The following is a 26,639-nucleotide window of genomic DNA, read 5'->3' as shown; positions in this document are numbered from 1 at the left end:
TGCCTTCTTCAGCCTGCTCTGATTGTGTACCATTTGTGTTCTCTATATTTTGTACCTATATATTGTAAGTTGAGAAAGTCTTGTATTCACTTTGGGGCCTATTCCCAACAAGCCTGAAAGGCTTTAATTGGTCCCCGACAATGAATGTGTTTATATTATGATTTGAAATGTAATGATTGTTGTTTTTAATGTGGAAATAAATGAAATGAAATGAAGTTATAAGTAAGAATGTCCCATATTTTCATTTTTTTTCTTTCTTTCAGCAACAATCGCAAATATCTCACATCAACGAGAATGGACTTAACTCCTCCTGCGATCAATCTCTTGAGTCTATAAATCACACACATGAACACGGCACACACTGCCGTGGTTCACAAGAGACATCAAGCGGAAAAACATATAAAATGTATTTCCCCCTGTATCAAAGCAACTCAGTAGATTCTACCACCGAAGTATATAATCATGACAAGCTTGCGATTATGTTCTTTTTTATTTTTCGTTTTATCACATTCCGGGAGATAGCTTTTTAACTTCGGTACACCAAAAAATTCAGAATCATCATCAATACATATACATCTCATAATATATGGCTCACATTTAATCACTACGAAGGCAAACACCCACTCTAGCTTTAACCCGTCATTATTACAGCTGAACAGTCATCAGCTTACATCATCTCATGAAATGCACTGTCTTGGCTTCAATCATATGAAAATATATTTTGTTCTTTCCCTCAGCAAAAACAAAAATAGAAAGAAATAAGATTATAAACAAAAACTGGAAACACAAAAATCGAGAAAATTGTTACGATTTGCCTACATGACTTATACGTGTGAACGTCTATGCACTCACATGGAATATAGGTGAAATGCAGCATATGATTAAAAACTTATACACAAGTATCAAAAGTTTGGTACAGTGTTTTTAAAGAGACAAGACATGCCTAACGTGAATGCATTTCGACTCTTCAAAATCCATTACACTAATCGCTCGATAGTAGCTTTCAGAATTCCACGTGAAGATGATCAATGAACATGCAAACACAAGAGTAAATTGACGGTTGCAACGTCTACAGATCGAGCAAATTTGAGCTTTGATTTTCAGATATTGCGGCTTGTGATATCAACAGGTCGCGTGGTTTCAGTAACGAGTGTTGACGATATGGCCCGAAAGATACCGAGCTCATTATTCCCCTAATTATTTTCTGAGTTATATTGTGCATAATTTTTGTATGCCATTGTCTCAGTGGAAGACAAGAAGAAAAAAAAATGAGACGGAAAATAAGTTCTCGCAATTTGCGTTAATAACTCAAGGTGAATAATCTTCACTGAAATAGCAAATGTCTGATTACTGATCATACAAGGTTATAAGTCTAATGGATAAATACAAAATCTGTCAGCTAAGACATGACCACTTATTGTCCCTTTCTTTTCTTATAACCAAGAGAGGGATATATGGGAAAAGATAGATATCATATATTATAGAGAGATATAAAGATTCAGATAGAGATAAAGATAGAATGATAGAATGATAGAATGATAGATAGATACAAAGACAGATATATATATATATATATAGATAGATAGATATATAGATATATAGATATATATATAGATAGATAGATAGATAGATACAAAGATAGGCAGACAGACGGAGAGGGAAGGAGCTGTAAAGAAATCAACAAAGAAAGAGAGAACAAAGCTTAATTTAACACGTATATGTTTATAATGTAGTTTTCATGTATAATTCAATAGGAGAGAAAGAGATTAAAAATGAATAAAAGAAATGGCAAAACTTTACTCTGACACGGATATGTAGTTTATCATTTTTTTTAATAGGTAAGGGAGTGAGACAGAGTGACAGAAACAGAGAGACAGACAGGGAGGGAGGGGTAAGAGAGAAACATATTCTAACATAAAAGTTATATAAGTCACGGATATAAAACATACAGATAGTCTACTCCTTCCAGCCACTTTGTAAAACATGCACATCTAGTTCTGACTCTTTAGTTACTTAAGAGGAGGCAGGTGGCGCATCGGCGTTGATGATTCCCAGTAAGATGTTCTTGTAGTCTCCGCTCGTGTCGCTTGTCACCATATCGGCCAGAGACGTGGAGTAGGCGGTCTGGAACTTTGCCTTGATCGTCCCCAGGTCGATCTGTTGAAGTGAGAAAAAACGTGCAAACAAAAACAATTAAGTAAATGGGCCGACTCAGGGAAATGCACTCTTATAAAAGATGATTTGAACTTTGAAATTATGATATTAAAAGCATTAGTTGTCATTTGATAAAACATAAAATCAAGCTTCAGTGCTTGAAAATAGTGCTAAAATAAGAGTTATGAATGGAAACAACCAGTGTAAGAAGTTAATAAGTGTAATCAATTTTAGGTATTGTGAAAGGGGATGGCTAGTAACTGAGCAGTGAGAGTCAGTGGGAATGCTGGGGATGATTGTTCCAATCCTTGTGGGATTTATTTAAGAGTAAATTATATATCTATTGTTGTGTGAAAAAGATATTTGCTTCAGAAAGGTCTCATATTCAAGTGATGTGCAGTTTAATGTTTCCAGGTTAGGTTCCAGGGAAGCAAATAATTTTCACACATCAATAGATATGTAATGTACTCTTAAATGAATCCCACAAGGATTGGAACAATCATACCCCAGCATTCCCATTGATTCCCATTGATCAGCTACTACCCATCCCCTTTAAAAGACAGAATTAATCTATTACGCTTTCAAAGATTCCTCGTTTCTTCTCCACGTGTATTTTCCAATGTCAAACAAGAACCTATACAGTGTGTATTACATCGTGCAGTAAAAACAAGTACTGCGTTTGGAAGTTTCATATCAGATATAAGAAGTCAGAAGAAGCTGATGAAATACCTCAGAGCGCCCGATGATGATCCTGATGAGCTTTTCGTCCTTGGTACCTAGTCCCTTCATGGAGTAGTAGAGCCCGTCAGCGTAAAAGGCAATAGGAGTGTAGATGCTCTTGACTGTTAAGGAGATAAATGAACGTGAAGAGCGGTTGCCATGGCAGCTGTGATCACAGCATCAATCTAAGCATTGTCGAGGACCTGTTCTTACCGACATTTTATACACTGTTATCAGTTATCAAGATCAGCCCTTAATGTTTGACACTTAAAAAATCCGTATATAGAGTGGAAGAACTGCAGGAGAATCGAATGCCTTATCAATAATACTCTTTTGTGTATCTATGCTGTGAGATTTAATGATAACTATATTATCAAAGACGTGAAGACAACATGTTTACGCAATGCATATGACAATGAAAAAATAACACGTTTATCACTCTTTGTAATATAACGATACGTTTCTGCTTTTGCTAAGGTTGTTTATGAAAAAAATGGATACTAGCCTATTTATGGAAAAAAAAAATAAACCCGCGCAATTCAAATGAGGGGTTGATATATTATTATCATGAATCTATATCCCAACAATCAACATAGCAATACGTTTCTGCTATAAATGCTGAGGTTATTTGTGAGAGCAATGGGTACTAGCCTTTTTATGGAAAAAAAAATACCCCTACGCAATTCAAATGAGGGCAGAACTATCGTTAACGATTGAACACGACCACCATTTACCTACTTCCCTTGCTCAATTAAAATGAAAAGTGTTCCTCTGTATTCTTGGCTAGACATACAAGTTGAATAATCAATTTTAGTTTTTTTTTATTACCTTAGAGTAGTAACTTTTGAAGTTATATAAGACATTACTTGTAATTTAAATAACTCATAAGGTATATAAGCTATGAACACAAGCCTACGCTTACTACGTATATCGCTTAAAACTTCTTCAATCACGTGATGATAATTCATTAATTTTTCATGACCAATGGAACCAATTGTTTTTTTTTTAACGGATGGCACTTACTCATGACCATGAATGCAGCCTTCTGTTCCTCAGACATCGAGCTGTCCTGCACAACTTTCACTAAGCTCTTCTTGGCGGCAACAAATTGCTGTGAGAGACAAAGAAAAAGAAAAGACAGATGTAAGCCATTGTCTGCGATGAAGTAGATAAAGAATATACATTTTTTATAGCCACTTTTTTTTCAATTTCTTAATATCTTTGTTGTTTTTGCATTTGTTTTACCATGCTTGAGAAATCCAAGTTGCAAACAAGAGACCCTCTCCATCGTTGAATATTGCTCACGGTCTGCGTGCATGTGAACATTAATACAAGGATTCATCATCTGGAACAAGGCTATTCGATGTTGACGTTACTCATGTTTCTCTTCTTACAGTCAATTGCTGGTTGTATTTTATTACAGTATCAGAAAGCTATGGAGCAAACGCAAAAGCTGCTGACGGATGAGAGGAAGACTAGTTAAAGTGGGCGTATACCTGATCGGCTTGCTTGAACACTTCAACCAGGTGAGAGATGCTTGCTTTGCCGAACACCTCGTCAAGTCTCTCATTGGGCAGTTGCCAGTCCTTCGGGTCAGTCTGCGAATAAGGTGTCAGAATCCCAAATGAGTAAATGATTATGACGTCATACTCACACAAACGCAGCACTCAAATGCGAAAATGTTCAAAGTATCGCCGGTGTGTTACTTTGCGAAGCAGATTATGGTCAATAACGTATTATACACAGTGTAGGAGTTTTATCATTATCACACCTTAATGGTCCAATTGATGACTTTCAAAGTTTTCCAACGCAAAGATTTTCACAAAAATTGGACTTCTGTTCTGCAATGAAATTCAAAAAAGATTAACTTATATCCTTATTATCACCATTAAGCGAAGATGTATTTTGAACAATTGGGCTTGTGACTGCTATTCTAAAAAAATACCGACTGAATAACAAGGTTGAAAGTATCTTTGAGAATAAAAATGAACTGGAGAATATTGCGAGGTGATATAACCAGCTATCGTTTTAGTGGCGTATAATGTGGCTGCTAATGATATCATCACTTGAAAACATATTGATAAGTACATGTAATTATCATGAATATATCACTTACGTTATCACATGTATCTCAAATCTTTTCTTTGTTTTCAGCCGTTTAATTCTCAAATTTATATTTCTATATAACACACTATTTCTAACAATAGTCCACAAGGCTTGACACTAAGTATCAAAATCATGCATACAGTACTGTGCACTATACATGACAACCTCACGGCCTACTCAAGGGTTCACATTCAGCTTAAGAGAGGGAAAATGACAAAAAGAAAAATAGTGGGGACTGATAAACATTATGCTATACAATCTGCAGAAGGTGGTTATGGACGCGACTCTTGAAAGACTGAGACCTTCTGTCACTGATGGTACCTACAATGTCTTCCATTGCTAAAAATGGCTTGATCGGTTTTGGCATTTAAACCATTAGTAAGACCTCAATTCACTCTTCTCTCTTCATACTCACGTAAAATCTCCAGACAGAAAACCTTATTTAGATATTATACTGTTGTAAAATGAAATCCAAAATAATCCATCGTTGTTTCTCACCTGTATGAGGTAGTCCGCGTCAGTTTTGGCGTACTCGGGGTTGGCGTCCGGCTCGGCTGAACGTTCACCCTGAAATAGTGGAAAGATTCAAAGGTTTAACCACATCTTGACAATGATTATGTCTTTAATAGGTCATTGACCTAGATTTCATTGTTATTATGAACAGCTTACCTATAGATCGTATTGCTTCGAAGATAAGCTTTGAAGAAGTAGAATGTGACTGGGTCATCGTATTTGATGGCAATACTTAGATATTTTTTTTTTATTTCATTTTGTTTGATTTTCTTTCCTTTCTACAAATTTACATAATCAGGTTTACTGATAACGACGAAGGTATTCGGTTACGTGTATAGTGTTAATTATGCAAATGAGATACCACACTTTTTGTTGGTGTCACGTTCAGCCTAAAAATAAAAAATAAAAAATATGGATGTCTGTAGAAAGTGCTCGACCTCTGAGGTACGATTACACGTGCTTCTTTAAGTATAGCGCAATTCAGATGATAATGAAGTGGAATTCACCAAAAAGAAAAACCAATACAGTGAGTGAAATTAGTAGAATCGCACCCACGATACCGTAAAGAACGTTTAGAGCAAAATCGTCCAAGTATTATTGCTACAGCGTTACGACAAATTGAGTGCAGGCATGTCACGTGACAAGACGTTTGTACATCACGTGATAAGGCTCCGTACGACGTAGGACAGCTATCACTCTTTCTTGAATATGCGTTACTACAGTGTCCACGCAAAGAGCTTCCCTGCTCTACGGGTATAGTCTTTTGGCATTCAGCAGCAATGACAATGCTAATAATTATTTCCATGTAGTGTGTGTTTTTTTTCTTGAATTCTGAGATGCCCCAAGACTTACAACGATGATGTTACCGAGCACGGTCTTAAAGGGACTGTCCAACCCATTCATGACGTCATCCGACATCTTTGCAGAAAAGGCTGAGTAATCAAAAGTCAGAATAATGCTCTTTAGAAGTTAGATCATAGAATTGGTTCTTGATTCAATATCATTGGCAAAATGTTTTAAAAAGACAACCAACAAACATAATAAAAAACAATTTTGGAGTTAAAGATTACAAAATAGGATAATACATCATTAATATATCTATATCAGTGTTACTTAAGATATCAGAAATAACATAGGCAACAACAGTGATATACAGTTGATTTAAAAAATGCCAATGACTTTTCAAATCAATTTGAATGGCTATGGAAATAATGTTCTTCATAACTGCAATAGTTTTCCACTATTGATAGCGACAACAAAAATGACAGAAGCGTGATTCTATCAAAAAGCTTAATCTTAGTGCCAAGGAGAGTATTCATTGCTGAAGTTATTATCGTTCATGCAGCACCTTTTGCGAATTCAGGGCTGGTGGAGAAAGATGGTTACACGAGTCATCTTTATACATCAATGCAAGCATACATCAATGCAAGCATTCTCAGCAAAACATATTTGTGTTACGTCATTCAGATACGACAGACATCGGTCAGTCATTGGAAAAAGCATGAATCCGTAAAAGCGGGTAATATGCAAAGTTTTCTACGGGTTACCATTCCCTTCAACCTTTGCCAAGTAAAAATGATAACGCTTTTTGCAGAAATCAAAGTTTCTGCTTTTTAGTAAACGTATTTGATCCCATCCTACTTGTGACAATGTAACCATCAACAACTTATATTGTATCATAGTTATGTGGTATACATGTATATCCGTGAGTGTGCTTAAATTGTGTGCATAACGACCTATCTATCCACTAGCATCTTATCTATCTATCTATCTATCCATCTAACTTATCTATCTATCTATCTATCTATCTATCTATCTATCTATCTATCTATCTATCTAACTTATCTATCTATCTATCTATCTATCTATCTATCTATCTATCTGTATCTATCTATCTATCTATCTATCGATCTATCTTTCTTTCTATGTATCTATCCATCCATCTATCCATCCATCTATCTACATACATAGGCATGCTGCTGTATCTGACATAGACTGCATAATACTGTCTTGTGAATCATTGAATTATCCGTCTACTTGCCTTCATTGTACGCCGCCGCCACCGCCAGCACCTCCTGCATCCACCAAAAGAACGTAAAAAGGGAGACATTGTAACAGCGAGTGTCCTGACTTGAGACGTTCGTACATTATTTTCAATGTCTCATCAGAAGAAAATATTTACCCCCGAAAGGTTCTGATTTCCTGACCAGAGGGAGAGCTATTTCTTTTTCTTTTCATTACAAGCCATGCCATTCCAGAGATTTATTTCGCTATCACTGTTTCAACATTGTAAAGTGCCAGAACCGGGATGATTTATTATACGACAATTGCCATCATTGTCAAAGATGCATTCGCCGAGTAGAATGCAATTTAGTATTCAGCTGGTAATTTTCTGTTGAGTAGGATCTGCATGCTGCGCGTTACGCATACATTATTAAAGTAATCGTTTGATTTTTATGTGTTCTATCAAGACAAGTGCTACTGAATGACGTAAAGAATAGACCCGTCGCTTTGCAATTTCACGTATACGTGATAAAACATATTTTGTGCTGTAGATAGAGACATTCTCTGGACGAGGGGTATAGAGTAAGAAGTGATTAAATAGAGGAGATTTAAGAAGACTACAAGCATGGTCAGAATAATGGGCCGGGTCATCTTGTCTTGAGATTTTGTCATACACATGCATGTTTGTAAGTATATATGTATACGGAAATCAATAAAAAAAAAGATATATGGAAATCCTTTTGACTCAAGTTCGACCAAAAACAAAGAAACAAGCAAACAATAACACGAAAAACCGACTGTTAAGCTTTAACAATATTTCTGAGCTGGTTAATTTTTGGTACAGCAGTGGTCAAATCAGTCCTCACCTTAGGTTTGTCAAAAAAGCCAAATATTAGAGGCTGATTGTCTTGTCAGTACGAACGTTGCGAACATTAATGATTACAATATATGTTATATCTTTTAAGTATTTTTCTTGAAACATATAACTATACTGATATTACAAAAGAATTGACAAATTGCCGTACATCGACGTAAATATTTACGTCGATGTACGGCAATTTGTCAATTATTTGCAATGGAAAAACATCTCGACGGAAGAATTGCATAAATTTGTATAATGATATTGCAAAGAACACCAAGAACTTACAGTGGGCTTGAGAGGGAAGATAATTTCCAGAAGTTGCACGGACTTGCAGTCTCCATCCTATAAATTTCGAAGTAAAACATAATGATTATGTTTTATGTAGATGAATATAGGTTATGTGTATTGGTAAGCAGTCTGCCAGCAAACATACATTTAAAAATATCCACGCGCATGGATGAATGTGCATTGCGTTGCAAAACTTGACTTTTTCGTTGCCACTTTATAGGTGAGGTATTTGCTGGGCCGGCGGAACCGGGGGGGGGGGGGGGGAGTGGCACTCGAAAAAATAAATCGAAACCTTGAAGTGTGAGCGCGTTTTGTTTTGTTTTGTTTTGTTTTTGCTTGTCAGGTGTGAAGAAACCCGGAAGTGGCAGCAGAAGTTGCGCTAAAGGCCCTTTTTTTTATTGTTAGCTGATCAAACACGAAAGTCGCACCATAAAGTGCCCCCGCTCACTTTTGAAAACGTGGCGCCGGCCATGATTTGTATACATGGCAAGTGACACTTTTACAGATTGCGGTTATGAAAGGGCCGCCAAATTAATCTTATATCCATAGGTATGTGTGTAAAATTTGTGCACATTTGATTAATTGGAACAGAAAGGGTCACTGTATGCTGGCAGCAGAATTAAATACATCTGCTATGAACGAGTTTCAGTTTTGTGTCATCGTTGGCAGGCACGTTACATAGAGGGCGCTACGAGAAAATTTTGAAAAATCTACCTTGAGGATCCTGTTGACGAACTTGGCCAGCATGAGTGCCGGGTCATCAAGCATACAGCTGACTGTCAACCGATAGTCGCCGCTCAGCTCGTCCTTCAGACAGTCGATCAAGTTCTGTGAAAAGGGAGTAACAATATCGCATTTCAACAGCAGGATGCAATTGGCAACAATATGCCCAGCGGCTGCCGGTAAAACTACAAAGTTTACCAAAGTCTAACTGTTGGTTTGTTTCTTTATGTCCCAGAAACAGACGGACACTGTATACTGTGCACTGTACTAGGGCTCTCTATATTTAGCTCAGTCAGTTGCTGTAGAGCACTGGTCCAGAAATCCGGAGGTCTCGGGTTCGAATCCCGATTGAATGCTATTTTCTTTGGTCAATTTTTTACTGATAAAAAAATGTGTGTTAAAGAGTCAGCCGGATACGTAATTAATCATTTCCTCTGTATATACGTCAAATCTACTTCATGGTTGACTTTGAAGATAATATCTTCTACGAGTTTAATTTTCAAACAGAGAAGAGTGTCATATGGTTATGTACATTTTCAACGATTCGCATGTCAAATTCATAATAATGTTTCTTGTACATTCTGTTGAAGGAAGAAAGTGAAAATAAAGTTTGAATTGAATTGAATTGAATATCTCCATGGTACAACAACAAAAGTTATTCTTCTTTGAAAAAAAAAAGAAGTTAGGTGGCACTTTAAAAAAAAGGAAGATTTATAGTATAGCTAGAACTATCTTTCTTTTTACGCAAGCACGGATTATATTACTTGCTATTGATCCAATACCTTCATGCACGGTATCTCGTTTCAAAGATACTTAACTTGCTAAACGAGACCATGATAAGTTGTGTTTCTTAAAACAATTTTTGAATAAGATAAGAAATCCAATGTATATGGTCGATGTATTTACTGATGAACTCTCTATGTTAGATAAAGGTGTCATAAGATTCATTTGTAACCTTTCACCGATTCTAGAGTTATTGCCATTGGTCACATCAGTCCGAACCTGTTGTTGCATGGTTTTAGCTGATATAAAGTTCACGGCGTTTCCAATCATTCAACCTAAATATATACACCAAGTCACTTATTCCTAACACTGCTGTTCTTTTAAACGAGACTAAAATTCCTTTATGGCCACATTCATGTTTGGTCTTGCTCTACTCTAGCCTCTCGTCGAGGGCCCTGGCGATGTTGGACTCCGTGGAGTCGATATCGAGTAAAGCCAGATTTTGAATTCGACTCTACGGACTCCAACAGCACTGGGGCCGTCGACAACCCGCTGACTTTACTCATACCTCATTGTACTTGGTCTTGTAGGCCGCGGCTATCTCCTGCCGCTGGGCGTTGGACCGTTTCGTCATAATCTTGTTGATCGCATCTTCGTCAGTACCTGGAGTGGTCGCAAAAGCAACAAGTGATCATGACGTATACGCGCAGTTTCTGAGTTTGCGCAATTTATGTATACTAAACTTCGAGGAAACACAATCACTAACATACAGCACTCATACTAGACACACCGTCAAGTACGGTTACACATAAAGACACTGAAATATATTCCATACACTTCTCTGTCATCACCTTCGCATTACTCCGCTGACAATAATATTCTGTACAATTTCAAATCATGGCTACGCACTTTGATAAGAGATGAAAAACGGCGACTTATCTCCCTCAAGCACAAATTGATAAAAGAGAAAGAGAGACGGAAATGGTTTCACCATAGCGTGATTTTGAATACTATTAAGTACACATTTAGAATGTCCAACGAAAAGACAGATATAAACTCATACAACAAAACAAACAACAGTTCAGAACTACTTACGAAGATATCAACAACAGCCAATGCAAGAAGAAGAAGAAGAAAAAATAGCTTTAACGACATTTCTGAGAAGACACCTTATGACTTCTTTCCTTGAAGAATTTCATTCGGTGTGCAGTCTAGTTATGGTTGCCGACTGATGTCGTTGCGGATCTCAAAAGAAGGTTTAACTCCGAACAACCATGATTTCCTGTCCTCCTTAAAACTTGAACTTTGTTTTTCTTCTGTCACCATCCTATCAACTCTATCAGTGTCAGCGGACATGGCCACCAAGATTTCTGATTTCTAAACTGGCTACCAAAAATGGAGCATAGTCATCCTAGAGGGAAAAAGAATAAAAAATGAAATCAGGGGTATAATCAAAAGCATCACAAATATAAACTCACCGAATCCAGCCATTGCGTTTTTCAAGGCTTCGGCGTCAGCATTCTTGTCAAACGGATCGGCGGCCGTGACTGTTCCCTACAAAAAAAGAAGAACATGTTGACATAATTCATCTACTACCTAATTTGGACCTAACATTTGGGGAAAAAAGGATGTATCTTCTGTAGTCACAAATCAGCAGACAAACGTTCTAATACGCACACACCGTGAAGGATGCAGAAAATAAAGAATATAATTATAGAGATTCCGACCACCTATAATGACGGCAAAGACGATCCGTATGAAATGATAATAACGATCATATCAGACTAGATTTAGGAACAATATTACCACTTTGGAAGAGCATTAAAAAAGACACAAAATGGACACTTTTTATTTCGTTTTCACGCACACATACACACGTACACGCACACACACACGCATGCACAAAAAGATACGTTATACGACGCAGATCACGTCAGAATACTCTTTAAAAAAAAAAAAAACATAGAAGTAAGTGACTTCAAGTGTGACATTTCGTTAACATTTCACTATCGAACGTTTTTTTTTTTTTTTTTTTTTTGTAAAATTAATCTCACGCCATACGCGGTCCTTCTTGCTACTAGCGTCGACGAAGTAATGGATATACGGGAGTTCAAAATGACGGCTAAAAGTCTAAGGACATTCTCTTTTATCCAGCTGAACATCTCCACAAAATGTTGTCAGCAAAATTCGACTTTAAAGGACAAGTTCACCTTCATAAACATAAGGATTCAGAGAATACAACAATATTAGTAGAACACATCAGTGAAAGTTTGAGGAAAATTGGACAATCGATGCAAAAGTTATGAATTTTTAAAATTTTTATTGGAACCGCTGGATGAGGAGACTACTAAGGCTCGTGATGTCATATGAGTACAACAGCATAAAGAAAATGTAAAGAAAATTCAACATATTTTCACTTTTTTCGCATAATAAAAGAGCACTTGACTTGCCTCTTTCTATAAAAGGCAATGGGAATAATATTACCAATAACATATGTCAGTAACGAGTCAAGGGAATGTGTACTTTTTCCAAAAGATGAAATTTTGTGAAATTCTCTTTATATTTTCCTTATATTGTTGTACGCATGTGACATCATACACTGCAGTAGTCTTCTCATCCAGCGGTGACTGCACAGAAACTTCAAAAATTCATAACTTTTGAACGGATTGTCCGATTTTCCTCAAACTTTCAATGATGTGTTCTACTAATATTGCTACATTCTCTCAATCCTTATGTTAATGAAGGTGAACTTGTCCTTTAAACTTTCTACATCGATCTCACAAAATGCAGACAGTCTTCTCTCACACGAAATTCTCATATTTATTTCTCACTGTATTTTCCTTAAAGGACAAGTCCACCTCATAGACACGTGGATTGAGTGAAAGTAACAATATTAGTAGAACACATCAGTGAGAGTTTGAGGAAAATCGGACAATCCGTTCAAAAGTTATGAATTTTTGAAGTTTCTGCTCAGTCACTGCTGGATGAAAAGACTACTACAGCTTGTGATATCATATGTGTACAACGATAAAGAAAACATAAGGGAAATTCAACGTATTTTCACTTTTCTCGCACAATAAAAGAACTCTTGACTTGCCTTTTTCAGAAAGCAGGGGGAATGATATTACCCTTAACATACGTCACCGACAAGTCAAGGAAAAGTGCACTTCTTTCAAATAAATAAAAATGTGTGAAATTATCTTTATTTTTTCCTTATATAGTTGTACGCACGTGACATCTTACACTGTAGTAGTCTTTTCATCCGGCAGGGACTGCGCAGACACTTTTAAGATTAATAACTTGTGAATGGATTGTCCGATATTCCCCAAACTTTCACTAATGTGTTCTAAGAATATTGCTGCATTCACTCATTCCATATGTATATGAAGGTGGACTTTAATCACAATGTTATACTGATTTTTTTTTTTGTAATTGTTTATAAGTAAATGTTTTACTGTAATTGCACTTTATTTTTCAAATGAAATCAATGGAACGTAAATCTAACGTTATGGGCACTCGCGAGTAAGAGGTGCCACAAAATAAATAGTAATCGTTCCCTCATAGGATGATGCTTCGCTGTTGACGTTTTTAAGCCGAAATTGAGCCCTGCCTTTACAATTTCCTTCAGAAAAAAATATGTATTAAAATTTCACATTTACAAAAGAATAAATCCATATATCACAACTTAGTTGAAATTCTATTTTTTGAATGAACTAAACATTTGACGTCTTCCTACGGTCAGTTATGACGATATGTAAGGAACTGAAATGAAAGATTCGAAAGTTTGGTAAATAAAACTTTATCTATAGTTTTATCGTTCAACACTCTATCCGAATGATTCGTCACTTCGGAAACTGAAGAGTATACAAATTTGTATCAGTTTTCTGCAAGCTGTAGATAATATGAACAGTATGAACATGTATTCTACCGACATGCACAAGGAAAAAAAAATCTTCGTACAGAAACTTTGTGGTATTGAGTAATTGCAAACTTCTCAATGCAGCCTGTGAAGGGGATTATAGCTTGTAAATTGTACGAGTAAGATGCGTCAACTGTAAAAATTACCAGTCTCTGGCTATATTAAAGAGCCAAGAGTGATTCACTTTTATAAACATTGGAAAAGTCAAGAAACCCTTCGAGGTATCTCAACTATTTTCCTATCATTCGCAACCTCTTTGTGGACAAAGTTTACCGTGCTCTCTACAATATTCTCTATATAGGAGCGCGCGGTTTACGAGTTTCTATAAAATAAAATGTTCGATCCGACGCAATGAAAATTATAGCGTATCACATCACAAACATTTTATTTCGCGGGATTCCCCTCATCGTAAAATCTTGATTAATTGACAACCATATTGTCACGTTTTTGTTTCCTGATGAGTTGGTCATAAAAAGTATAATACTTCATAAAATGGTTAATGCCTAGCCCGTTGTTAAACCTTTCTGTACCACCAATGAGTACAGTGTGGTGACAAATTTCTCATGCATACCCTTGGACAGGAAATAAATCTGGAACACAAAGGGTTAAAGGAAGCAAAACTACGTAAAGTAATACCTTACATCAGCAAGGCATTTACAACGGTACTCCAAAGTTATTGTTAAAAAAGGTAAGATATTTCTCGATGGCTTACGTCGCTGACTGATTGTCTTTTCTCGCGTTTGTGAAATCAAGAAAAAACGCTGGGTAGAGTAATTTTGGGAGAAACAAAGGGAAAATTGACTCTCCAGAAAATCCATAATAAACACATTGATATTAAGCCTGGAAAAAATTGAGACAGATGATACCAAATATATAAAACGTAACAAAATGTTGAGCCATACTAGGCCATACACGCGGATGATAATTAGAAAGAGCGGAGAACTGAGAAAAAAACAAACTTGGAAATCAATAATGGACATGTAACATTTCGGTTGCTGGATACTCAATCAAGTGTGGCGGATAATGTGAAAATAATGAAGAAATATACAAAATCACTCAAGTGCAAGTGCTCTCTGTCAACCCAATATATCTTGAAGAAAATAATTTATTTTTGCCCTTGCGATATTAAAGATGATCGGCACCATTAGACATGATGTCAAGTTGGTTTTTTTTTTCCAAATCCTCATTTTTTTTAAATCTGAAGTCCAAGACCCTTTAAAATCAGACACACACGAAAAAAAAAATAAGGAAGAGAAAGAAATTATTAAATCTACAATCGAAGGGAAATATTTACGACTGGCGTGGTCGATACGGTAGTCGGTGTCGGAGCAGACATCGTGGTGCTTTGGTGACCGATGAGGAGCGTGGGGAAAGAGAGCGCAGATCAACCTTTCGGCAAGATGGCGAAGTGAAGAGTGAAGCCGAAGGCAGATGTTCGGTGAATGACACACCCAAGAAAAACTATACGTTTTGGTTTCTAACCTTCTCTTTTGTTCTGCCCCTCTCATCCTATACCCCCCCCCCCCCCCCCCCCCCCGCCAGACGGGCCATACTGCTTGTTTTCTTCAAGCATAATTCCGTATGCTTCACAGCTCTTATTCGTTCCCCATTTCTTGTTTTCGGTACATGTGATCATGCAGAAATGCCGACGCACTGTGCCTGCAGAAAGCAATGACCTTCCTCGACCAGACGTGACCGATAACCTGAAACCATTTTAAGGGTATTGGGCAGTACTGTTACAATGCCACCACTGGTACGTTTTTCCAAACAAACAACAAACGAACATATAACAAAATAAACAAGCATACAAACGACAGACGGAGAAACAGATCCAAATGGAAGAAAATTTGGTTTTTAAGAGAGACCATCATGCAAACTGGAACCCGCATGTAGCATATCATTTACAGAAGTAGACAAATTTTCCGCTACACAAACTTTGAAGACTTCATCACGTTAATTTCACACATGACTGCCTGCTCATGTCATATTTTCATCAACAATCAGTGGTGAGTGCGCTATAGGTTTAACTCCACTTTGAGCTCAAGTTGAATTGTCTTTTTTTTTGTAGTTGCTGTAGTTTCTTTTTGCTTTTTTTTTTCCTTCCCAATTCAATTTCATGTCAGTTGACACTGGTTCGTTTTGTTTCGTTTTATATCGGTTTGCAGCTTCGTTAATTCATTATTTGCTGTCTTATGTATTTTCTGAGGGTCCCATATCGTACAAGCTTTGCTTTTTAATGGAACCCTCCATTTCCATTCCCATCCTTAATTAAATTTATATGCATATGTATACATTAAAAGAATACAATCGTGTTTCATTACTATTAAGCCATTTGCAGATGAAACAAAAACCCAATATTAGTGCTTTAAAATTGTTCTAAAATGTGAGTTAGGGATAGAAACAACCACTGTCAAAATTTGAATCCATATAATCGATGTTAAGTATTGTTAAATACACAAAATGTGAACAATAGTTTTAATAAGAATGCTTCCAGGCTAAACCGTATACGGTTATGGTTTATTGAGAAAAATGCTGATATCTCCTCGTATTTTAGGCTTTATTGCAAAAATTTCATATGGTAGGATGTCTTGTGATACAACAGATCTACACATATGCATCAAATGTGATATCTTGAACATTTTTGAAATCACTGCTCCCAAAGGTAAACTGGACCTTTGATAAGGCAAACGCAGACATGCGTAGGCACACAAACATGCGCACACATTTTATTATACACATGATAGATTTCTTGGTCATCACGTTGGCTTCATTTCTGTCGCATTCGGCACTTCGTTTTACACATACCGAATATAATTATAAACTGTCACGTCGAATGTTTGTTATACGTCAGTATAAGACGTGGTGTGATTTCCCAACTTTCTAAATCAATTGAATCAATAATTCAATAGCTATATGACACACACACAGAATGAAGTAATACAAAATGAAATTATGGCAAGCAACCAACTAACTGGACAAATGTGCCACTCAATCTGTTTTTTTTTTCCCATTTGCAATCTCTTGAAAGAGATAGATAAAGAAATCACAATCATTTTCTTTGGCTTTTATGAATATGTAAAGAAACCCCGAAAAGTTGTCGTGTATCAGAATAACAGAAATTAGACATGAAAAGTATACCTTTAATACAAAAAGCCACGGCATAATGCTTACTACAGAGCACTAAGTGCTAGTAATTCTTAGCTTAATATTTATTACGACATAGTATCATTAAAGTCTGTTGCTCATGATGAATCATAGTCGTTTATAAAATAATTATTTGTTTTCTCAGTCTGCTTGCCCCTTTGAAGCTACCTTGATTGTCGTAAGTGTTGTGATGACTGAAACAAACAGATTTGCATGTACAATGTATATTCATTGCTAGTTCTAGTAGGTAATAATTATACGTTGATGTTGAATTTTGTTGCCTTTGTTTTCCCGCTTAGACTTCATCTTGTCCCACCATCGATGGTATAAAGGAAGCAAAATGTGTATTTCAAACATTAGATATTAATTCGTTGCCTTCGAGATACTGAACAACCCAAGAGTTGTATTTTTGTTGTATTTCCTTCAACTCGTTTTAATATTCTTGTAAGAGATGTGTTCAATTTTACACGTTGTGAATCTTTCCAAGTAGAGATTACGTAAGATGGCCGTCAACATCTGATGGGAGGACTAACATACGTGTAAACACGTCGTAAAAAGAATCGCCAAGGCAATACCTCAAGGTCATTTTTATTTCTTTTAAACAGACCGTGCATCACAACACCAACTAAAAGGACACGACCCGGTTTCCCTTGAGAACTCAAAATAGGTGAAAAGGGAAAACCTGTCGTTAATTTCTAGTTTCAGAATATATTTTCTGAAAGTGCAATTATTTTGACATACATTGTAATTATACTTCTACACTACGTTTGACATCATCAAACGAATGGGAAATTTTCCTTTTTTATTTTTATTTATTCAGTCTGACGCAGGCTTTCTCAGATTTACAATTTCAGAGCATTAAAGAAACCATTTAAACAGCTTTCGTTTTCAACTCTAGTAACTTTTGGAAAAATGATGCTATTGCGTTGGAAGTCAGTATCAGTCATGAAATAATGTACTTTGATAAACTTTACTGAGCTGCTATCACACACACACATATATATATATATATATATACATATATCATAGAGTATCTGAATATAAGAACGACCCAAATCCATGGAAGGTCATTTCGAGTAAACTTCAAAAAACTTCATAATTTTGTCCAATGATATTCTATTTAACTTTGATGGGAAGGCAACATTGTCTTTACAAATTAGTACAATATCACAATTAACATTTACATTAATTGTGGAGAGGCCATTTTGTGTGATGGACTTGGGTCGTTCTTTGAATCATATGGATTTGGGTCATATACAGGATAGGCTGCTATATTAATGCCCATGGTATGGTAAAAGCAATAGATAAGAGAGTTTTGTTACTTTTTACAGCTTGTAGTCCGTATGGCCTACAAAGATGTAGTTGTCTACCATAGCATATATGTCCCTAATCACTATACTAATTCATCATGTGTGTGTATCTGTGTGTGTGCGCACATCTCTGTGTATACATGGAGCTGCTGTGCATAATATTATGTGTATGTGTTAACTTCCATTTGTCTCTTGAAAGCAATAATATGTTGACAATATAACTAAGGAACCGCTAGAGGTACCCAGCTGAATCTTTGCACATGCATGTATAAGTGGATAAAGCTTTCCCCATCAACTCATAGCTGCACATACCAAAGGGTCAAAGGCCATTCTTGGTCAAGTTTAAATTGCAAAATGTCACAATTTCCCCCGTGTCTCTGCAGTGCGGGAAAGTATTTTCATAAAGTTAAAATACAGACGTATTACTATAGGCATATATTTTCTGAATCTGTTAGGTCATTTGTTCAAAGGTAAGGCAAAAATGCTGTCATTTCAGTAATTTCTCCATCTTCTAAAATGATTTGATTGCTGCATGTCTAGTTAGTCCTCGAAATTAAGACCATACATAGGCATATTACTAACATGCGCAATGAAAATATGAATTTCTCCACATGATTCCCCAATAATTTTGTGTTATTCACATGGCAGGAACTTGGTTCTTTTGCAATTTTTGTACTTTTCCCCACTGCTCTAAAGCCTTTTGCTCTTATTTTGCTTCCATTCTAACTAATTCCTTTGTTTTTCCCAAAGTAACTCCTCATCACTGTCCAGCAAGTCATGTTCATTTTTGATGAGTCCATGCATAAGCTACAGTTTCCCTTGTCAAACTGAATTTGGCCAAAAATTGGACTTGGGTCGTTTTTATATTCAGGTCTTCATATTCAAATAGTAGAATAGTAGAGAGAGGGAGAGAGAGAGGGAGAGGGAAAGTGTGTGTGTGTGTGTGTGTGTGTGTGTGCTATAATATGCGCATACATTTATGAGACAGAAGAATACAGCTGCTTGTTTCCCTTTATATTAGGCCCTAACTTCATTGTGAACATGGGCCTGATATCGAATGAAATTCAAATAAAGAATATCATCAAACAAACAAAAAATACATTTATGTGTGACGCAGGAAGGCATGGGCGAAATTCACCAGGTCTGCCAGAGATCCCCCCCCCCCCTAGCTGCACGTGCAGAGGTGCCCGCATCTCTGGCAGAGAAAAAGATGGATGTACGTGACCTCTCGTCGGCCACTGTACTTTAGAGCAGCAAAGTTAAGATGTCACGTTTTGTGACATCCAATGTGATTGTCTCTTTGCATAAGGAACAACAATTATACAGGTAAGGATTCTTCTTCATCTAAAGAGGCTATGGATGTACTTGAACAAGTGTTTAATGCGAAGCATAGGTTGTTTGAGTAGAAGCGGATAGATGCTGCATGTAGCGGCAGTAAATATCTGAGCAGCAATATAGTGTTCCTCTAGGCTGAGGTAAAAATAAAAGCTATGGCACTGCTTCCACCAATCCTGCTACTATTATTTTGACCTCAGAACCTCAAATTTCCGTGCATTGCAAACATGTGCAACAATAATAGAAATAATGTCATGTGTGACTTTAAATAAGACAATTTGTCAGAAAACGTTGTCCTCTGTCGACTGGTCGAGGTTTAGAAATGGGTGACGAGATGGGAAGGTGCTCATCCTTTAGGGGTGGAAATGGCTTATTGTTTAAAAACAAACAAGCTTTTCGGCAATCTGGCTGTAATGAACTCTAAAGATGTAAAGTGAATGCACTTTAGGTAAGGATTTCATTCTACTGACTGTACACAAAAAGTATTGTCGTAAGCATCTGCATCGTGCATTAGGTTCGAAAACGATCACGCTGCGAAATAAAACGTCATTCAAAACTCACACATGCACAATCTCTTGTCATGTACGTGCGTGTCTTTGCGTGCGCGCGCGCGTGTGTGTATACGTGCGTGCGTGTGTAATCAATATCAATCTTTGTGACTGAGTAAATTCTGTTGGAGCAATGATATCAATAATAACGTTGATAATAATGATACAACAGCGATTGATTTGATTATTTTGTAGGTGAATATGAATGAAAGCAAAATGTTTTAAAGCACCACCACAGTCGATTTTCTAATACTTCTTCTGTGAATAATTTTTTAAAGGAAATATTTCATTAGCAAAAGACATCAATACCAACAACAAAATGTCACAATGACATCACACTCAAACACACACACATACACACACACACACACACACACACACACACACACACACACACAAACAAACAAACACACAAACAATAAACCATTATCTTACTACTGGTGTTCCCTCAAAAGGAGTAGTAGCTTGGGAGTTGGATGCGTTCTGACCCATCTTGATTTCCTTTTGTTACACACTTGATGAATCCAGTGATAAAGAGAGATGGCACACCGAACGGGCTGAATCGCAAGACGATGAGGGGATCCCTGGAAACAGAAGGTTCAATTCAATTAAATTCAATTTTATTTCCATTTCCATTGAATAAACAGAAAAAAATATATACAATACATATTTACAGAACAAATTTATAACAATTTCAAGGAAAACGTACAAGTGGACACGAGTAACAACAGAATTTCGTTTCTAAGGTATAATACCTAATACAAAGATTAGAATGGAAATGGAGGGTCCCACTTAAAAAGCAAAGCATGTAGGGTATGGGACCCTCAAAAAATACGTACACAAAGTCAAAGAAACCAATGTCAACTGACATGAAATTAACTTAGGAAGGGGAAAAAAAGAAGAAAAAGAAAAAGAAAAAAAAAAGAAGAAAAAGGTTCAGGTCAACATCTCCATGAAACATAATGATGAAGTCGAGACTGATAATCTATAACATCTTTTAGGCTAGCCTCATTCGGCACTTCAAATTATTGTGAATGACAAATGTGCGAGTAGCCTATGTATCCTGGTTCCATGACATATGCTCAGATGCGACAATCATTGCACCCAGAGGAGACACGCTAACGCGCAAATATAACCGTAACCCTAATCCTAACCCTCACATCAAACTGAACCACAAACCCTACCACAACTCCAACCCTAGCCGCACGTAATTGGAGAAATGTAAGACTGAAGCAATAATTTTCGTAGGAGCAAATGTCATATCACCATGTTTCTCCTTGTTGATGGCATGAATTTGTTGGTGCATACGCTTGTAGACAATACATTATTATTATGTATATTTATCTATATGACCGACAACAAAACATACACATATATTTTATAATCTCCATGCATATGATAACTATACATACTAACATATATACATACATACATACACATATACTTGTACATACACTCGTATATAGAGCATAATGCACATAACTACTATGTTATATTTCTGTCACCAGGTTAATCACCACGCATGTAAATCATTGTAGGCATAATCACACCCCCCCCCCCCAACACAAGGTAACAGTGAATATCATTCTTTTTATGGATATGCATATGAAGAGTTTGTTAGCAAAAACCGATAAGTCTATTTTTGAAGATTTTGAAGTACGGTCGCTGTTATAAAGTTCAAAATAATACCTTTTAAACGATATATTGGTCACTACATAATAGAGGTACATTTTTGAAGTTATGGTCAAAAGAAGCAAACATTTTCTTATTATTCTCTGTATTTTTCTTGACCTTTAATCGCAAATATCTCCATTTGGCAAATATGGACTTATCGGTTTTTGCAAACAAACTCTTCATATATTCTGCCATATTTACTGTATACTAGTATGGTATATACTTTTGGTCATCAACCAGGTCTAAAAACATCTCAGCGTAAAACATAACGGGGGGGGGGGGGGGGGGGTGGGGTGAGCTAGAGAAACAAAGATGACCGCGAAAATTCTAGACATACGCCAGACATATATTGCACCTTACAGTAGGTCCTATCGTTATACATACGAAACACTGAGACTTGTAAAGTTTTTACTAAAATAGTTAGTACAGTCATATCTCATATCCTCATGGGAATGTGACTTTCATGAAATAGTAAGAATAATGACAAAGAATAACAACAACACACTGTTCATTTTAGTACATCACCAAATTGAAATGATTGACAAACCTATCCCTTATATTCTTAAGATGAAAAGGACGACAAGAAAGAAGGATTTTTAAAGTGGAACAAGTTGCTTGTTTCCACTTCAAGAACATTATGCTATCGTTTTGCCTGTTTATAGGACATGGTTGCATAGTCAATTTTTGGCGTATATGCATGCTTAGGAGGGGTGGCACTCATAAAATTCGTGTGAAAGTTGAAATATGTGCTTATAGAAGCCCCTAATTTTAGTTTATATATATATAGTTTTTTTCCTATCTTCCAACTTTTACACAGTTGAATTAGTGTAGAATATGGAATTCCTTTCACTTCTACAGACGCATCATTATGAAATACATCAGACAGGTCTAATCTGACTGTGACCGTTGGTTACAACACCAGCAGTTGGTCTGGGAAACACAAAAGCGAGTATTGTAATCGAGCCAATATTAGGACTAATGATTTTACATTTCCCAGAACAGAGGTGCCGTTGTCAAGGGTTGCATTGACAAGTGATACCTCATTATTTGGCGGTCAGGGGTTGATTTTTCACGCTGCAACAAATTAGCAAGATCTTCTGAAGTGTCTCCGAATTTAAAGCTGAATGCCGGTACCGTACTTAAAACTTATAAATTCAGAAATAGCCTTACCTGTTTCGGCTTACGATGAAACCTGGCTGCTATCGAAAGCTGCGTTGTGCTTGTTGAGAACGACTTGTCTGTTTTCCATCGAGTTCATGGATGATTTTCCGCGAGAAAAGACGCCTGGAAGAGGAAGGAAAGGACCGAAGTACAGGCCTTATCGAGCGGGTCACCGACTTTCTGAGAAACACAAAGGGCCGCTGTTTCTCCCCAGGGTATTTTGTCCCAACTGCAGAAGGTAAATGCCATTCATTCTCCAATAACAACATCAACAACATCAACGGTAATAAGAAGTACCCCTGGTGGATTAACAAATGTAGATGGATCGTCAATTTTTATTGCTAGTCTTGTGTTCTTAGTGGCAATGAGAGAAACGTAATTCGAGTACTCAACAGGAATGTTGCAGGTACAATCGAGCCTTTAATTATGACAGTACCACTACGCCCTCTGTCGTCCTTTTGAGCACTGTCCATGGCATACGCTCTCTTTATAAAAACTTGTTTTTTTTTTTAATAGTTTAATTGACTGCAGCAAATTGATTCCACCAGGATAATAAAATAAAGCTAACTTCTAAAAGAAATAATGTTTTTTCTTCTCGTCACAGAAACGTTGACAAATACCTTTCGGAACAGAATTTGTGTTCAAAATAAATCTTTATCAATCTAACATTTAACGTTCACTTACACTTTCTAGACCTAATTCTAGACCTTCTACATGACTATAGGAACTAAACATTCCTTGCTTTCTGATGGAATAGTGTGTATGTTGTGACGAAAGTCTTTTCTATACATTTTTTTAACATGTCGTCTACCATTGTGACATCATAAAGGGCGGCTTCAGTCTTTGAGGGTGGCATACGGAATAACAAGACTTTAACAGCCCTCAAACATGTCTTCCGTATGTTCCAACGAACTATCTGCGTTCCATGAATCCACATAATGCCATGTTTGAGCTAATCTCCCCTGGAACATTGTCCACAGTTGACCTATGAACGCAAAGAGGGGATCTCTTTTAATCAGCAACAACCAAGATATCAATGATTTTAAACATTCTTGTCCAGCGTGATAGTAAAGCAAAATAATGTTGAAAGTTCATGGGGCAGAAAGACAAAATGATACTGACGTTTGATGTGGTTAGTTATGATTTGAAAAGAAAGAAACCATTAAGAAAGTAAATTCAATAATCTAAAAAAGTTAAAGAGATGGTACAGTCACTGTGTTGGTGGAGATGAGAATTGGGCTTTTAACTTTTTGCGAGATACCACGAAAACACTTATGAAATAGACAGAGGATACAATTTTAAGAGGAATTCAACGTTTATCAACACTGACGAAAATCGGGTTTGGAATGACTGAAACAGCCAAAAACAAAGTAAAATAAAGCGATCGTGATGTGGGTCCCACACTTTATTAGAATCACTCAGTTTTGGATATCTCAGCCATTTCAAAACCAGTTTTCATCAAATAAACGTTGAATTCCTCATGGAATTGCATGCTTTTTCATATTTCATAAGTGGTTTCTCATTATCTCACACACACACACACACAAAAAAAAAATGTTAGAAACCTGAAATTAGGTCTCAACCAAAACTATACGATCCCTTTAAAAGGCGTTGTCGATCAAAACCTAATGTCTATTATTCAAGGTTATAAAAAAAGGGAACTAAAACGTAGAATCCTGAAGTAAAATGATATGTGTAAAGCCTTTGTCATCAAAGTTACCGTCATTTCTGTACCTTTCTGTAAAAAAAAAAAAATAGTTGTGAAAGTTTTCGTTGCATTACTACTGTCTTTCTGATGGTGGAACGTTCTTCATCTGTACCATACTCAAATTGAAACCACCCTGACTTATGTCTCAAATAGTATTTCGACCTCTGCAAAACCGCAAGTTGCCAGTACTATACATGAACTTTACTTCATATTTTCTGACCGTAATGAGGTATTATATAACACGACCTCTAAACACTATTGATGATCCGGGTTCATAAAGTTGCGAATAGGTTTAAACAGCGATAAAATAGTGGTGGCAGCTGATGTCTGTACCGACAAAAGTGCAGGAGCCGCACTTTTGGAAAGGTTACCATTACAAAAAAAAAAAAAAAAATAGCGTAATGAGAAAATTACAAGAAAAGATGGCGATGTATTTTTTACTGTGACTGTCAGATGTCTGTATGAAGAGTTAAAGATATTGATGATCAATCGTTGCACTGAAAATGTAAAATACAAAAGTAATGATAAAAATGTTTATAAAGAACCTAGAAATCTAAGAACTGTAATTTAATGGAGTATATCAGAGAAAGAACAAGGTCATTTTGAATAATTCTAGGTTTCGTTTGCTCTTGTCTGAAAGGTGTTGACCAACTGTTGGCATCTGGAAAACTGGCAACTATTACTCTTGATTTAACCCTAGTTGTTTTGATTGTTCATTGAGCTCCTTTAATACTATCACCCACCATTACTGCACTTTTTAAGTAAAATGGCAAAAAGTGATATTATATATACATAATATATTATATTCTATATATATATATATGTATATTTACATATCATATAAATATATATATATATATATATATATATATATATGTGTGTGTGTGTGTGTGCGTGTGTGTGTGTGTGTGTGTATATCAGAAGGTAAGCAATGTTAGTCATTAAGTTTGTAATGGACAGTTACATTTAGAGAAGTACGCTGTCTTCTGTTTATCTTTATATTAAAGAAATGAAATGCGATATTCGCTTATTTTTGTCAATTCACAAGTTTATAGTAAATATTGTTTCCTTTTTCTTTTCTTTTTTCTTGCCTAAAATATCGACATAGCAACCCGCATCGTGGATGAATGTTCTACACAGGCTGATAAGTGTCAATGTACTCTTAAGTTTAAATATGACATTGCAGACAGGGAACCATCTTGTGCGCTACACTGAACGTACTACGTTTTGTGACTTGTTTGTTTGCTTGTTTGCTTCTTTTACTGCCGTCTGTTCAGGGAAGGGTTCACTAAACGGAATTAAATGATACAGGTCATGCACTTATAGAGAAAAGAATATAGATATAAAAAGAGTAAATGATTGAACAAAAATAGAAAAGAAAACGAAGTTAAGTCGGACTGAAAATGACCTTGTGAATTTCTATCAAATATATTGTCTTCCCAATGAAATATCACGTGACCACTGAATGCAATTCAAACAACTGTACGGTATTTTGTGGAGGTTTGAAGTATATTGATCATTCTACCGAATAAGAATTATATTAGTCAGTGAAACCCTTGGAGATACGTAAAAGTAGATATACATTTTGCGTAGGCGGTCAACATGTAAATTATGCATTTAAACCTTAATCCCACCGGGTTTTTCTGAGGGACTTGAAGCCACGGGGGGGGGGGGGGGGCTTTTTGGCCCCCTTCAGATCTCTTTCGTGGATCACGCGATCCTCGCGAAAATTTGCACAAAGATAGAG

General features: G+C 36.4%; 1 protein-coding gene across 1 annotated transcript; it reads right to left on the bottom strand.

Annotated features, from left to right (window-relative positions):
* Positions 1-2,013: 2,013 nt before the first annotated feature.
* Positions 2,014-20,841, bottom strand: LOC140234441 (annexin A5-like). Its single transcript, XM_072314487.1, has 12 exons — positions 20,785-20,841; positions 11,572-11,647; positions 10,662-10,756; positions 9,362-9,475; positions 8,645-8,701; positions 7,535-7,568; positions 6,346-6,425; positions 5,479-5,547; positions 4,371-4,472; positions 3,898-3,985; positions 2,884-2,996; positions 2,014-2,157 (listed from the first exon to the last, which is right to left on the bottom strand). Exons 1-12 carry the CDS (start codon positions 20,839-20,841, stop codon positions 2,014-2,016), a joined length of 1,029 nt encoding a protein of 342 aa, XP_072170588.1.
* Between the last annotated feature and the right edge of the window lie 5,798 nt (positions 20,842-26,639).

Source organism: Diadema setosum, chromosome 10 (assembly GCF_964275005.1).
Source record: "Diadema setosum chromosome 10, eeDiaSeto1, whole genome shotgun sequence".
NCBI lineage: Eukaryota > Metazoa > Echinodermata > Echinoidea > Diadematoida > Diadematidae > Diadema > Diadema setosum.
The sequence above is the reverse complement of the archived record's forward strand: the minus strand, read 5'-3'. Positions and strand labels throughout refer to the sequence as shown.